Source organism: Alternaria incomplexa (assembly GCF_024043165.1).
Source record: "Alternaria incomplexa strain BMP 0042 chromosome Unknown scaffold_1, whole genome shotgun sequence".
NCBI classification, from domain to species: Eukaryota; Fungi; Ascomycota; class Dothideomycetes; order Pleosporales; family Pleosporaceae; genus Alternaria; species Alternaria incomplexa.
This window is the reverse complement of record NW_026249850.1, coordinates 437,187-452,080: the sequence shown is the minus strand read 5'-3', so window position 1 is coordinate 452,080 and position 14,894 is coordinate 437,187. Positions and strand designations below refer to the sequence as shown.

Genomic DNA, 14,894 nt, shown 5'->3' with positions numbered 1-14,894 from the left:
GGAGAGGTTTGACATTCTTGGGCTGTTGAAGTATACAAACAATGCTGCAGAGACCAAGGTTCCAAGAGAATGGATGGAACGCTTTACATTCACAGCTGGTATAAGATCGCCAAAGAATTTCCCGCGACCCCTTCACCCGCATGGGTGTGCATTCGGTCGATCAGGGCGCCGAGAAGACAACATGCAGAGTGGGTTCCGCTATCACGACATGTCTTACTGCCCCTGATGCTGCCATCACGATCTATCGTTTTCGGGTACCCGCATTCCTGTTAACGTCGTCACACCTCGGTATTCCGATGTGTGCGTCCTCGCTTCCGACATGTCAGATCCCCAGAGTTTGGAAAAACATTGCGTGGGCATGTGAGCAGCTCTGAACAAGCTTGTCGGATCGGAACCACGAGTCGCTAGACGAATGAGTTCGTGCCGATAGCGATGTCGATACGATTCGGACCGGATTGAGGAAATTGGGGGTTCTGCATCGATCTCAGGTGAATGTCAAAAACAGGGTCCGCAATCCTACGCTAATCTCTAAGCGGAGACGATCATCGCCTTCGTTCGCTCAAACATTCCCAACGGGCTTCGCTTGGGACGTTCCGCAACCTTAACACCTCACTGCCGACGCCCCGGTGTCAACACGCCAACGCTTTTATTACATGGTTTGCTATGGCCAAGTCGTGCTTCATGGGTGGGGACACGACGAGGCGATTATCGCAGCCCGAATGCGGGGCCTCTGGCCCCAGAGCCTCGCATAAGTTAACACAGTGGACTGTGGTACTTCTAGACTCCGATTAGTATCTTTGCGCTATCTTGCTACAGCGTATTCTTCGTATCATCCGAACCCAAAGCACATTCACGATGGCAGACCTCAGCAAGCTTCCGAAAGACTTCTATGTCACGTCTATGCAGTTCACGAAGAATGCACACCAAGACGCGTACCCTGCCATCGATCCCAGTATCCCAGAACATAGCCTGGCAGGAAAGGTAGCCGTCATCACTGGCGCTTCGCGTGGTATAGGAGCCATGGTATGTTGAAACAATTGACCGAAAACGCTCCCCTTTCGCCATGAATTCGCGTCATTATTGCGTCTGCTAAGACTTGCTCTCGCAGGCAATGGTACCGGCCTTCGTCAAGGCCGGTGTAAAGGGTGTTGCATTGCTGGCATCCAACGCCGAAAAGCTCGCAGCTACTGAGAAGTCGGTCAAAGAGGCGGACCCCAACATCGAAACGCTTACATACGCCCTCGACATTTCCGACACGAAAGGCGTCGAGGCCGCCTTCGAAGCGATCCGGCAGAAATTCGGCCACGCGGATGTCCTCGTCAACGCAGCCGGCGCCATGACTGGAGACGGACCGAAACTGCACGACACAGACCCCGATCAATGGTGGAGGAACTTCGTAAGATCCGTCCCGTTCGCTGCTCATCCCGCAGTACCTGAGTCAAAAGCGCATGAACTGATACATTCATTGTAGGAGATCAACGGAAAAGGCAACTATCTGCTCATCCGCTCTTTCCTTCGCCTACTGCCCAGCCCCGATACACCTGCCACGATCGTCAACGTAAGCTCATGGCAGGCGTTCTTTACCGTTCCGCCGCTTGGCGCCTACTTCATGTCCAAGTTCATCCTCGACGCGTTGGCTACGTACGTCGCTGCGGAGTACCCGAATGTTACCGCCGTATCGATGCATCCGGGTCTTGTCGCGACCGACATGCTGCGTGAGCCCTTCCGCTCGCTCTTCAACCAAGACAGTCCGGAGCTTGTTGGCGGTACTGCCGTTTGGCTGTGTCAAGAGAAGGCGAAGTTCTTGAGCGGTCGCTTCATCGCTGCGAACTGGGATGTGGAGGATCTTCTCAGTCGCAAGGAAGAGATTGTCAAGGACGACTTGCTCAAGCTGACATTAAAAGGAGACTTCGGTGTATGATTTCTATAAGCAGCAACATCGTATGATGAACTTCAATGCTATGACAGAACTATCACATTTCCGCTGATGTGCTGACTCATGTAAAAATGGACATTGGTGTCATACCAAACGTCGGAGCTCGGGGTGGCACTAGCGCACCGGAGAAGTCTCCCCCACGTATAAACACCCTTCGCTTGAGCTACATCTATTTTTTCCACAACCAGCCACTCAAATTCAAAACAATATTCAAAGCCATCAATGCGGCTTCGAAAGCTTTGGCGGTCTCAAAATGCGCCACTCAGATTTCATGTCCTTCAGCAGTGAAGAGGTCACCGCGATCCACTCACTACCTCTAGTATCATTGCACGAAAAACATCGCTTTGTAAAGTCATGTGTAAGGTTTACATGCGCGAAAGGCCCAGCAAGTACCAGGATTTCTCAGGATACCTCCGCTGCTACACAAAGTCGAAAAGAAAGATCAAGTCAACGATGAGAGTACAAGCTTCATCATCATTGGGTCATGTCTGCGACCAGCTTGATCAACTACCAGAAAACACACTTGGAACGACTGATGTCGTTCTCTTTAACTATCAAATCCTACAACGGCACAACGCATGGGATCACCGAATGACTGATAATCTCACCCTCGCTGTATCACTCATATACATCTTGCTCATGGGCGGTTTTAGTGCAGGGCTGAGTACATAAACGCCTCTCTCGCGAATGGACTACTCTTCCTTAAACAACACCTAATCTACGTGCTTACGAAAAGTGGTCCTGCTAGCTGGAATGGCGTTCTGTCGTCTTTTCTTCTCCGAAAAATCTATCTGCACAAACCGACGAGCATCTTTGAGCACCAGTCTCGGTCTACTGAAAGCCTTTTCGCATGGCCTTATGGTCGTGCATCTGCACGACAAGGTCATGCCATGCTGGAGAGATGCGAAACTATCCGCCATCTCATGCGCTGACACTCAGTGAAGCTAAAAATCGTGATGGCTCAATACATGAGAGTTGGAAGCATGAAAACTTCCTCACCGTGTGCCGCTCTTCTCCTTCCGCAACCTCGACTTTAAGTTTTCCTCAAACAATCGCTGAAGAAGCTTATGGATAGCTGCCTGCGTCTCCGCCCATACATCGGTTCCAAAACTACAATAACCTGCCTCATGGCCTTCTCTCGCGTAGCCAGATGCCAAAAGCGACACATCAAAATGCGGTGGCTTCGCATGAGCAAGACTAAACGCAGCTGGGAGCCTACATATGCAAAGCGTTCCGATGCGTTCAACTCATATACCTGGCCTCTGAGAAGATAAGGCACTCATGCTGACTGAGCGCCTCTTCTAGCTTCCATAAAACCCCAAGCTGCCTGTCCTTCTACTTCCCTCCTCATTACTCTTAAAATTCTTCATTCTCTCCAAAAGGAATCAATGAACCATACATGCTGTGCGTGGCGTTCTTCCTCTCCAAAACAATAACATGTATGCATATGAGCATTGCTTCTCCGACCTTTACGAACACACTCAGTACCCATAAAAAAAGCCGATACCGACCAGTCATGTGCGCCAAACGCTCAGTCGCGCAGTATGAATCCTCGTCTCCGGCCCTTTCTGCCTCAAAGCTCCTCCTACTATCGGCAACTTCCGTGCATTCTCCAAAACCAAAGTGGAATATGTACATGCTGTGCGCGACTGCTGCGCGTCTTCCTAAGTGACTTTTACCACTACCCATGAAAAGCGACTTCGGTCTTAAATCGACATACCGAGTATCAACAAAAAGCTCATCGTGATGATCATATGCAAGTAGACATTATCAAAGTAATATAAAAGCCTGCGCTCGCTGCTCCTTCTGGTCTTTCTCTGTACACCTATGCGTCTTTCCAATTCTACAGAAAAATACACCGCAGTACATTATGTTCGCGGTATCACCGCCTTCTCTAAAACTGCATCCAAGCAAGTGGATGAGACTCTCGACTCCACCATTTTGCGAAGACATCGAAAACTCAAAAGGATACGGAAACGTCTACAAGTGCGCCTGCCAATCCTCCTAAACATTATAAAAGCTCGGTTCTTGCCTCTTCTCAACTTTCTTCCTACATTCCCAATCCTCTTGCACTGTCCAAAAAGTAGGAGCACTAGGCATCATGGTCTTGTTCCTCCGAGTCAAAACATGGCGCTATTTCGATATGTGAGGATTGTTCCTCCGACCTCTGCAAAACATATCGAGTATCACAAAGATCTCGATGTACTGATCATGTGGAGTGGGCAAGTGAATTAAAGTTACACATTGATGTCTTCATGTCTCTTCTCTGGCCTCCTCCCGAAACTCCACTTCTACCTTGCTCTATCCAAGAAGCATCAAAATACTTTGATGTTGAGCAAAGAGCCTTTCCTCCATTTCAAAAAGAGTTCGAGACTGCGATATGAAAAGCACTCTTTCAACTTTTCAAAAAGCATTTCGAGGATCGAAAAAGACGGCAGTACCGTACATGTGCAGCGCACGAGCCAGGACACGGGTATATAAACCTCCTCTCGCCGCTTCTCTGCTCCTACGCCCACTTTCCACTTCAAATACTGGAAAACATAAAGAATGACCACGCATGTTGTGCGGAGTGTCTCGTCCCTCTCTTACTAAGAACCAGAAAAGTACTTTTTGGATGAGGATCGTCTTTCCGACCCCTCCATCAACACACACTACCAACAGATTCCGAGAAAGAGGTTATGTGCGGTCGGCGTGGAGAAAGGGATATAAATATCTCTGCTCGCCTCTCTTCTCTGCTTCTTTTCATTATCCACACTTCTCTGTATTTCTCCAAAACAAGGCAGTCTTCCCTGGATGAGGTGTGCTGCTCTTCTCCTAAAAAGCTCAACCTGGATTGGCATGAACTGTGCTCTTCTCTCTTAAATCACCATTATTCTGGGACATGAGCAGTGCTCTCCTCTACAAAAATGTCCGTCTTACCAACTATGAGCAGTGCTCTTTTCAAAATCACGGGCGTACAGCGTATGTGGTGCGTGCTGTCGTGCTGTTTTCCCAAAGCAGCCGGAAGAGACCTAGATGCGGTGCGTCCGTTGGGTCGTTCTGTGCCCTTCCTAAAAGCCATCATGTCTACGCGATGTTTTGTCCGCTTCAACAATGAGCGTATATACGATAATTGGGTCTGTGAACTGTTATTTCGACCAGATCGGAGTGTCGTGAGGATGGTGATCATCATTATCATCATCAAGCTGGGTCAGTGGTCACACGTCGGCGGGGTAAGCTGTCAGCGTCTCGCGCTACCTCGTTTCACGTGGTCACCACAAGGAAAAACACACTCCACGCACACACATCGCACGTAAAACAAACAAATCAAAGACCAAACAAACTTTCATAAGACACACCGCTTGCTCAAGTTCGGCTTCCATCTATCTACAAACCTATCATGCACAAACGTGGTCAGCCAGCAAAGGGTTCATGCTGAAAGAGTTTAAATACCAAGAGTGAATTCGACACCGACGTCAATGTCGCGGGCCATCTTGACGACCTTTGAGAACTGGACGGACTTCTCAGCGGCGGCTTGGAGATCGTCGATGGAGAAAATCTTGAGGCCTGAGTCGTTAAGCTGGAACATGATGTGTTAGCATGCATATATATCAAGTTTGTCCCTTCGGCGTGACTTACGAGCTTGTGAGCAGCCTCCATGTTGGTACCCTGCAACCTAGCAATGACAGGAGTCTTGAGGTTCATTTCGTTGACAACCTGGATGAGACCCTTGGCGATAGCGTCGCAACGGACGATACCACCGAAGATGTTGACGAAGATGGCAGTGACCTTGGGGTCGCTGGTGATCAAGTCGAACGCTTGCCTGATAGCCTCAGGTGTAGCACCGCCACCAACGTCGAGGAAGTTAGCGGGCGCACCGCCGTTCAGCTTGATGATGTCCATGGTGGCCATGGCGAGACCGGCACCATTGACAAGGCAGCCAATGTCACCGTCGAGCTTGATGAAGTTGAGGCCAACCTTGGCGGCCTTGACCTCCTCAGGGTCCTCCTGGGTGATGTCCCTCCAGTCGAAAACCTCCTTCTGGCGGAAGTCGGCGTTGTCGTCGAAGTTGAGCTTGGCGTCCATGGCGAGGACCTGGTGGTCGGTGGTCTCAGAGAGAGGGTTGATCTCAATCTGGGTAGCGTCCTTCTCCATGAAGACCTGGTACAGCTTCTGGATGGTGTCCTTGGCGTCCTCGATGCACTGCTCTGAGAAACCGAGCTCGGTCGCGATGTTGCGGGCAATGTCGTCGGTGACACCCTTGTGGATGTCAATGGGGGTGGTGATGATGGCCTCGGGGTGCTCCTTGGCAACAGTCTCAATGTCCATTCCACCTTGCGACGAAGCAACGATTACGGGTCCTTGTGAAGCGCGGTCCATGAGGATGGCGAGGTAGAACTCGCGGCGGGCGAACTTGCGGTCGACGATGAAGACGGAGTTGCAGAGCCGACCGGCGGCTCCAGTTTGCTTGGTGATGAGCTTGTGGCCGATCATCTGGTCGGCGAGGATGGAGGCTTCGCGGGGACTGCATGTTGTGTTAGAGGGTAGCCGCGGTCGTGTTGTGGTTGCGAAGTAGCATACGAGTAGACGACTCTGACACCGCCCTTGAAGCCATTGTCAAAGGTACCCTTTCCACGGCCTCCAGCGAGAACCTGGGCCTTGATGACAGCATCCTCTCCGCCTGCGCGCATTAGCCCACGACTCTGCATTCACTCTTGCTGTCGCATACCAATCTCCTTGGCGATCTTCTCTGCCTCGGCGCCGCTGGTAGCGACACCACCCTTGGGCACGCCGATGCCGTACTGAAATTCGCATTAGATATCTGGACCCTCGAAATTGGTGGACATGCGGTGGAGTAATCGTACCGACTCGAGCAGGGCAGCGGACCTGTATTCGTGGATGGCGAGACCTCTCCTTTGCTGGACGACAGAGCGCTTCAACGGTGTCTCCTAGGTCGTGTTAGCAAATGACCCCCCAATGTGGTGCACGCTGCGTAAGAGGCTTTCGCAGCTTTGCGGAGTAGGCCCGTGGACATACAGCAGCGGCGCGGACAGCGCGAGCCAGCGGCCGGGCGCGGGCAAAGTTGTACATGATGTCTGAGCGGCAGACACACGTGTGGGTATATGGAGGCGAGTTGGAGGGGGGTAGAGCTGGAGTGCACAGCTCCGTTGGTGTTGCGGCTTCACAGGGCTGTTGCGGACGTCTGCTAGCGCGCCGAGAATGAACCGGGTCCTCTCAAAAATATCGCGGCCGGGAACTTCTGTAACACCAAGCGACTGGAACTTGATGCGCCTCTACATAATCGCGCAACCATGTCTAAGCGGAATAATGAGGGCGATGTCATCGCGAATCGCATAAGTCTGCTCGAGGCAAAGGGTCAGAAACTCTTGGCATCGTTGTATGGTTCGCGGCCGGACTGGGGCACTGCGGACGGTGATGCGAAAACAGAAGTTGAAGACGATGATCAAGATCTGAAACAGAATTACGCTCACGACAGGTAACTACGTGTTGTTGCGCTGCCGACCGCAATTCTAACATTGTCTCCAGAATCGGTGTCGGCGGCATAGTTCCCAAGGATATCGAAGATGGCAGCTTCACCAGCAGAATACGAACATCAGACGACAAACTTTTGCAACAACTGATCGGCAAGAAGAAAGCAAAAGCCCACATCACTGCAAAGCAAGAAGCTGCGAGACCGAATGCAGCATCCAAAGCTCAGCATTACAAGAAGCTCGCTGCGAAGAAAGAAGAGTCGGACGACGATGAAGAGGGGAGAGCTGCGACATTCAAATCTAAAAGGCAGAAGAAGAAGGTGAAGCAGGAAGCTAAGTCTGCGGATAGCGATGACGAAGATGAAGAGACGAGGACGAAGAGGTTAGAAGGCGGCACTGTGAAAGAGGTCGAGGAAATACCAAAAGAGGTCGCCACAGAAGCTCAACCAGACGCAAAATCCATCAAGAAGGAGGAGGAAGATGAAGAAGCGGAAGCCACACAGCCAGCACCCAAGAAAGCGAAGATAAAACCCAAGAGTTTCCTCGACGAGATTCTAGCTGAGCGGTCAAAGAAGAAGAGTAGGAAAGGAAAGGCATAGAGGATAGCCACAGGAGTGGAAATAGCGATGCATATACCACGGCGTTAATATTCGTCTTAATTCGATACCCACTTCTGCCTGAGGAAGGCACATATAATCTAATACAACAAAGCCATGCTTCTTATCCGCGTTCTTTCTTACTCCCTAACAATCAAACTAGCCATCCCCATACCCGTTCCAATACACTTACTCAGCACACCAACCTGCTCCCCACTCCTCCCCATCTCATTCAGCAACGTAGCCAACATCCTACCACTCGTCGCTCCCAACGGATGACCCAACGCAATAGCCCCTCCATTCGGATTCACCTTGTCCATCTTATTTTCCAATCCCAGTGTCCTGATACAATGCAACGCCTGACTAGCAAACGCCTCGTTGATCTCCCAGACATTCACATCGGATGTTTGTAGGCCAGTGTAGTCGAGCAGTTTGGGAATAGCTAACGCGGGTCCGACGCCCATCTCGTCAGGCGAACAACCAACGACTTGTGTGCCCGCCCATTTGCCGATGATCTGGGATTCCAGACCGAGCGTTGTGGCCGTGGACCGACGCATCATCAGCGCTGCAGACGCGCCATCGGAGACTTGACTGCTGTTTCCCGCTGTACTTGTGCCGTCTTTGATAAACGCAGGTTTCATCTCCGCGAGTTTCTCGACCGTTGTCCCAGGCCTGATTCCATCGTCTTTCGTCACTGTGATGCTCTTTGTGTTCTCGGGGACTTCGGGCTCGATCCATCGGGTGGTTACGGGTACGATCTCATCGTCGAAGAGGCCGCTTCTCCGTGCTTTGGCGGCGCGCTGTTGCGATTCGGCGGCGAAGGCGTCTTGGTCGGCGCGGCTGACGCCGTAGCGTGATGCGACGTTTTCGGAGGTTATGCCCATGGCCATTATGCAGTCTCTGGCTTCCTTCACGGGACTTTCTTTCATCTCCGGCCAGAGTTCTGTGGGTACGGCCCTGCTGCCATAGTTCCGTGTCATGCTCTCCATGCCGCCTGCAATGCCGACATCTATTTGTCCTACGGCAATCGAGTTCGCGATTGAGGTTATGGCGGAGAGGCCGGATGCGCAGGCGCGGTTTACGGTGCTGAAGGAGGTTGTTGTGGGGATGCCGACGTGGTTCGCTGCCATTCGACCTGCTTTCGAGCCACCGAGCTCTGCGAGAACTGTGCCGACACATATATCGTCTATCTTCGCGGGGTCGAGGTTGGGGAACTTGGCCATCGTGGCTTTGAGAACCTGGGATGCTGTTAGGACTTGGCTGTGTATTGTAGGTGCTGGGGATAGCATACCGCTCCTAGAAGTTCATGCTCGTACGCATCGCGCAGTCCACCCTTCTTCGCCCTTGTGACTGGCGTCCGAAGTGCTGATAGGAAGACAACATCGTGGGGGTTCTTTTGGAGAATGTTCTTGAGACCCTTCTGGATGAAAGCCATTGTGAGACGATGGGCTGTGATGGAACGCTAAAGGACAGAGGAGGGTATTAAGAGAATAAGAGAGGCGAAGTGAAGTAACGCCGATGCTTGCGAGTAAGAGACAGAATGTCCTGGCTTTTGCCGCGCGACGAGGCCATGGTCGTTGTAAGCTAAGCTCCAGGTCCGAGGAAGGCGTGGAGCTTCGCTTCGGCAAGTGAGCGCGGGGCGGAGGAATGGCGGCAAAGCTCTCTTCCGCGTCATGCACGGAAAACAAACCCGCCGCATGGAAAAGGCTTATGCATATGCACGATGATAGATGTAATTCGAGACGCTGTAGGAGGCTGCAAAGAAGGCAAGTCGATTTTGAAGATTTAGCTCAATCTACCTGTGTAGAACTCGTGAGTAGCTACACTCCCAAAGATGACTGCGTCAAGCATCGATCCTCGATCCCATCCGCACCTATGTTGCCTCCGCCAAAATGCTCAAAACTCGTAAGAAAATCGCGTCAGTCGTGTTCAAAGTCGCTAAGACTCAGTGACTCTCTATGCACGCCCCAAAGTCACCGGCGTGGTGAAATCACGCTCAACAGCGAGCGGATAGCCTACGCGGCGGGGTATACGAGACGGAAAACGTCGTTCAGAACGAACCAGTTGCCATCAGCGTTCTTGAGCTGGAAGGCCTGGGTGAAGCTCATTGGCTTGTCCTCGCCCGCAAGCTGTTCAGTATTAGTCAAGGCCGGATGTAACGATACATGGGAACGACTTGCCAAAAGCGCACCGGTGACGAGCACAAGGATACCGTCATCAGCGGAAGGCTGAGCGTCGACAGTGTCGGTACGGTGCTGTATCTGCTGGAATGGCAGGTTCTTCCCTGCATTAGCCCCGTCCCTGTTTTGTAGGCAGAATCGTCGTTACCTGGAGCTTCTCTACAATGGCAGCGGAACCCTGAGTGCCTTGCGCCTCAAAGGTGAGCATAGAAGTCTCCTTCTATAGCATTTGTCAGCCGACTGCTGCTTTGCGCACACGGTATTGAGTCGCATACGTAGAGGGCACCGAGACCAGCGCGGTTCTCATCGAAAGTCTTGTAGTAGAACTGAACGAACTGCTCTGGGGCAAGGGTCAGTCGCGGTTTGATGGATGGAGCGATCGTGGAGAGGATGTCGGCGGGGTTGTGCTTGCTGCATCTGGTGGTACATACGGGCGATGGCGTTGAAGTCGGCTGTGGAAGAGTCAGTTCTGCATTGTCCACATAGCGTTGCGACATGAACGTGAACATTGGACCATGTCTTAGATCTCCCACATCTTCCCAGTACAGCCTTGCGCCTACAACCGGAAGCTATGCACGTCCGCCGAGTGCGCATCGAGGCGGTGGTGGGGTAGTGGTAGGCAACTTACACATCTTTGCGGTTTCTCGAACGTGGCTTGTCTGATCAAGAAGAGAGCTGGCTACGGGGTGGCTGGGAGGTACGCGACGACGATAGAGCGATGTGACGTGGAATTCTCGAGAAAGTGTTTGGGCTTTTGCTGTCACTGCCCGCCATCGATGGGCTTCGTTGGTGGGGCAGCCGCTAGGCTTGGAAGAGTTCGGCCCGGTTTTCAGCCGAAGCCTGCCATTTTCTTCGAGGCTTCGCGCCTGCTCTTTCCTCTCACACCAACGCTGGCCCATCAACAGCTTCATGCAGCACACATGTTGTGGCCAGCGTCGCGTCGCATTACTCATCGGTAAGTCATCACCATCTCCCCCAACTCCCTGCATTATGATGATCAACACAAACGATAACTTCCGAGTCAAAGACGGTGAAGTCCAAAAAATTTCAAGCTCAACAGGCTGATTGCCCATACACACTCTGTATTGTCTATTACATGGAGATTGCATATGCTAACAGTCTTCTTCAGATTGCCATGCACGCGACCGATGCTTTGCCGCTCAAACAAGCGCGCCGCCCAAATAGTGTACATAGCCAATCGAATACCGTTATTGCCGTTCATCTATCCTTCCGAATAATCGATGCTACCATCTACAATCCCTTCTTCTGGAAAGACTTGACAGAGTCGACAATCGACTGCTCGAAAGTCTTATACTTGAGGCCAAGGATATCGATGGAGCGCTTGTTGTTGTATGTGTAGAGGCCCTTCTCAGGTGTGCCTTCAGGGTAGTCGCCGCCTGGTGTTGAGTCGCTCGGCAGGTCCTTGAAGTCGGGGAAGTTCTTCTTGATGATCTGGCATAGCTCCTTGTTGGAGAAGTATCCGGCCGTGACGAAGAAGCGCTTGTTGGCTGCGTCGGGCTTCTCGAACGCAGCTACGTGTGCCTCCGCGACGTCGCGAACGTCCACCCACAGATGTACACCGCTGGGTGGGATCTCGTCCTTGAACTTGCCTTGTGCCGCCGATAGGATGCGCTGGTTCGAGGTGTTCATGTTGTCGAGACTGTCAAGAGCGTGAACCTTGGTGCATGTTAGCGATTGAGTTGAAGAGTGCATCGCAAGACTTACAATCGGTCCAAAGACCATCGGTGGGTTAATCGTGGAGACGGTGAAGTTGGGCTTCTCCTTCTCAACGAACTCCCACGCAGCCTTCTCAGCAAACGTCTTACTCGCTCTGTATCCCATCATCGGGTTCTCCGTGGCCTCTTCTTGTGTGATAGGGTTCCAGTCCTCCTCGGAGTATGCGTGTCCTGGCCAGAAACCTTTGCTTCCGTTTACGATGGCGGCGAACGAGGATGTGATGACAACATTCTTGACGGATGGCTACACGGTATCATTAGCATGCGAATGGAAGTTGTACACTCTTCGGACTCAACATACCGCGCTCTTCTTGATCGACTTCAAGATGCCAGTTGTTCCAATGACAGCAGGGTCAATCAGGTCCTTCGTCGTGTTAGCCAGCTATCTGGTGTTTCAATTTCCCAAAACACTCACTTTCTGGACATCAGTGACATTGAAGTGGAACGGGCTGGCAGTGTGAAGCACAGCCTCGAATGGAGGGTCTGAGATAACAGCCTTCTCGAAAGCATCTGGTTGAGCGATATCCGGAACAATCGCGAAGCTCAATTGGCCCTTGTCGACGTAGCTCTTGTATGATTCCTTGATCTTGTCCGCCTTCTCCTGGGTGCGCACCGTGGTGACTACACTGTGCCCATGGTCTAGGAGAATATCGAGGGTGTGCGCAGCGATGAAGCCGCTTCCTCCTGTGAGTAGTACCCTTGTCATGTTGTTTGTAGAAAGTAAAGTCTGGTGTTTAGGTGTTTAGGGCGTCAAAGTCTAGACTGGAAGCTGTGCGGGAATGACAGCATATATGTAGCTATGACATCCCACCTAGCGCGGGGTAGAGCTTCCCCGAAATTCGGATTTACTCTCTTTCGCCGTTGTAACTGCCGCCGTCGCTTACGAAACTTGCGTTCGTTCGTGGGTATATCCGCGGCTCGTTCTCCAGAGTATTGCGTCATGCCCGTCTTTCATCGATGGGATACTTTTGGTGGGGCATACTGCGTCTTCGTGTCGCCTTCTCGTGGTACAGCGAACAATTGCTGATCTGCAGCTTCCGGTCTCTTCGGTTTTCCAAAGGGACTGTGGACCTCCCAATACACCCCACAGCATAGCCATATCTTCATGTTCGATTGGTCGAAGCTGCCTTTTAGCGCCTTGCGCGCCTGCACACCCAGATTGTGTTCGCGGATTTCTCGTGCGTTGCGATAACTTGGAAACCGACAGCGCGCAATCGCAATTAAGATATAGTCGTGTGAGGAAATGATGACTTGAAAGCTCGCGGCTTCCAAGTTTCCTTGTAACCACATGGCTCTCGGCGTCACATCGGGTGGCGCGCCTCTTATCGAGCAAGGGCCCCACCATAGCTTGAGATGCCTCCCACATGGCTTACCCGCCACCCTCAATTACTCTTCCAATCCCATCGACGCTCCATCCTCTAAGCCTCGCTTAGCTGCTCCCGGCGTCTGAACATGGATATGTCGGGGCTGAGAAAGGGTCCAACGGTCATTAATGAGCGGCGTGTGATTGCGGGGCAAGTGGACATGATGAGGGGCAAAGTTTTCTTCTGTTCAATTGCTTCGTTCTGATTACTCGTTCTTTCCTGAGCTATTCATACTATCGCATTGAAGATGTCGTCACTCAAGAGAAGCCCTCCATTCCGCGCCGAGCACGTTGGCTCATTGCTCCGCCCCCAGGAGCTTGTGCAGAAGCGCTACGATGTTGCCTCTGGTAAATCGAAGCCAGAGGAGCTCGTTCCTTTGGAAGACAAGTCTGTCGCAGAGGTCGTCAAGTTCCAGCAGGACTGCGGACTGAAGGTTGTGTCGAGCGGAGAGTACACTAGGTCAATAGTCCCGATGCTACTAGTCCGAGTCTAGACTGACCTTTCATGCAGGCACATGTTCTGGGGCACCTTTTTCGAAACACTTCATGGCATGAAGGAACTCCAGCTTGGCGTTTTGAAGGGCTACAACAAGGACATGTTCCGCGCCTATGCACCGGACGTCAAGTCTTTCATGGAAGCGAAGGAGGTGCCTAACCATGTCACCGTCTGTGTCGACAAGATCAAACACCCTGGCACTTCAAGCAACCAGCGTGAAGTGGACCTGATGAAGAGCCTTTTACCCGAGAGCGAGTGGAAGAACATCAAAATCACACTGATCTCGCCATCCTGGTACCACTTCCGTTACATGAGCGGGAGAGCGTACCCCAAGGAGGTCTATGCGAACGACGAGGAGTACTTCGAGGACGTCGCAAAGGCATACCAGGAGGAGCTTAAGATCCTCCACGCACAGGGTATCAGGAACATCCAGATCGATGATCCCAACCTGGCCTACTTCTGCTCGGAAGACATGCTTGCAGGCTGGAAGGCTGACACAACTAACGAGAAGACTGCTGACCAGATGTTTGATGCCTATGTCAAGTTTTATAACAAGTGTTTCGAACGCCCTGCGGACATGCATCTCGGCATCCACCTGTGCCGCGGTAACTACGTAGGCAGCAGACATTTCTCTGAAGGCGCATACGACAACATCGCAAAGAAGATGTTCCAGGTACGTTCATCTCCTTGTTCACAGTTATGAAGTGCTGATCTTGGTAGGACTTGAACGTCGACACATACTATTTGGAATACGACACACCACGTGCCGGAGGATTCGAGCCGCTAGCGCATCTTCCCAAGCACAAGAACGTCGTGCTTGGTGTAATCACATCGAAATTCCCCAAGCTCGAGGACAAGGACGAGATGATCGCCAGGGTGAACCAGGCCGCTGATTGGATTGCAAAGGGCACCGGCCAATCGCGCGAGGACGCCATTCAGCAGTGCTGCGTCAGCCCACAATGCGGTTTCGCATCACACGCGGAAGGCAATTCGCTCGGTTACGAAGACATGAGGAAGAAGCTGCAACTCGTCAGGAGCATTGCCGATGCCGTGTGGCCGGGCCAACCATAGACGCGGGAATAACAGATAGGGGAGTTTTCGAGAAGGCGCAGGTAC

The 14,894-nt window shown here is 52.0% G+C and overlaps 7 protein-coding genes across 7 annotated transcripts; 3 read left to right on the top strand and 4 right to left on the bottom strand.

Annotated features, from left to right (window-relative positions):
• Positions 1-855: 855 nt before the first annotated feature.
• On the top strand, positions 856-1,921 carry J4E90_000160 (uncharacterized protein; the record flags this gene model as incomplete). Its single annotated transcript, XM_051429758.1, has 3 exons — positions 856-1,023; positions 1,109-1,396; positions 1,472-1,921. 3 exons carry the CDS (start codon positions 856-858, stop codon positions 1,919-1,921), a joined length of 906 nt encoding a protein of 301 aa, XP_051295245.1.
• Positions 1,922-5,360: 3,439 nt separating this feature from the next.
• On the bottom strand, positions 5,361-7,006 carry TCA9 (Succinate--CoA ligase [ADP-forming] subunit beta, mitochondrial; the record flags this gene model as incomplete). The annotated part of the gene is made up of 6 exons (XM_051429757.1): positions 5,361-5,495; positions 5,555-6,440; positions 6,497-6,596; positions 6,645-6,717; positions 6,781-6,864; positions 6,953-7,006. The coding sequence occupies 6 exons, from the start codon at positions 7,004-7,006 to the stop codon at positions 5,361-5,363; spliced, it is 1,332 nt and encodes a 443-aa protein (XP_051295244.1).
• Positions 7,007-7,227: 221 nt separating this feature from the next.
• Positions 7,228-8,006, top strand: J4E90_000158 (uncharacterized protein; the record flags this gene model as incomplete). The annotated part of the gene is made up of 2 exons (XM_051429756.1): positions 7,228-7,412; positions 7,463-8,006. The coding sequence occupies 2 exons, from the start codon at positions 7,228-7,230 to the stop codon at positions 8,004-8,006; spliced, it is 729 nt and encodes a 242-aa protein (XP_051295243.1).
• Positions 8,007-8,143: 137 nt separating this feature from the next.
• On the bottom strand, positions 8,144-9,438 carry J4E90_000157 (uncharacterized protein; the record flags this gene model as incomplete). Its single annotated transcript, XM_051429755.1, has 2 exons — positions 8,144-9,241; positions 9,295-9,438. The coding sequence occupies 2 exons, from the start codon at positions 9,436-9,438 to the stop codon at positions 8,144-8,146; spliced, it is 1,242 nt and encodes a 413-aa protein (XP_051295242.1).
• A 580-nt stretch (positions 9,439-10,018) lies between these two features.
• Positions 10,019-10,815, bottom strand: J4E90_000156 (uncharacterized protein; the record flags this gene model as incomplete). The annotated part of the gene is made up of 5 exons (XM_051429754.1): positions 10,019-10,282; positions 10,332-10,403; positions 10,459-10,523; positions 10,615-10,635; positions 10,812-10,815. The coding sequence occupies 5 exons, from the start codon at positions 10,813-10,815 to the stop codon at positions 10,019-10,021; spliced, it is 426 nt and encodes a 141-aa protein (XP_051295241.1).
• Positions 10,816-11,434: 619 nt separating this feature from the next.
• On the bottom strand, positions 11,435-12,625 carry J4E90_000155 (uncharacterized protein; the record flags this gene model as incomplete). Its single annotated transcript, XM_051429753.1, has 4 exons — positions 11,435-11,860; positions 11,909-12,163; positions 12,221-12,283; positions 12,335-12,625. 4 exons carry the CDS (start codon positions 12,623-12,625, stop codon positions 11,435-11,437), a joined length of 1,035 nt encoding a protein of 344 aa, XP_051295240.1.
• A 905-nt stretch (positions 12,626-13,530) lies between these two features.
• J4E90_000154 (uncharacterized protein) lies at positions 13,531-14,849 on the top strand (the record flags this gene model as incomplete). Its single annotated transcript, XM_051429752.1, has 3 exons — positions 13,531-13,742; positions 13,794-14,451; positions 14,499-14,849. 3 exons carry the CDS (start codon positions 13,531-13,533, stop codon positions 14,847-14,849), a joined length of 1,221 nt encoding a protein of 406 aa, XP_051295239.1.
• Positions 14,850-14,894: the final 45 nt, after the last annotated feature.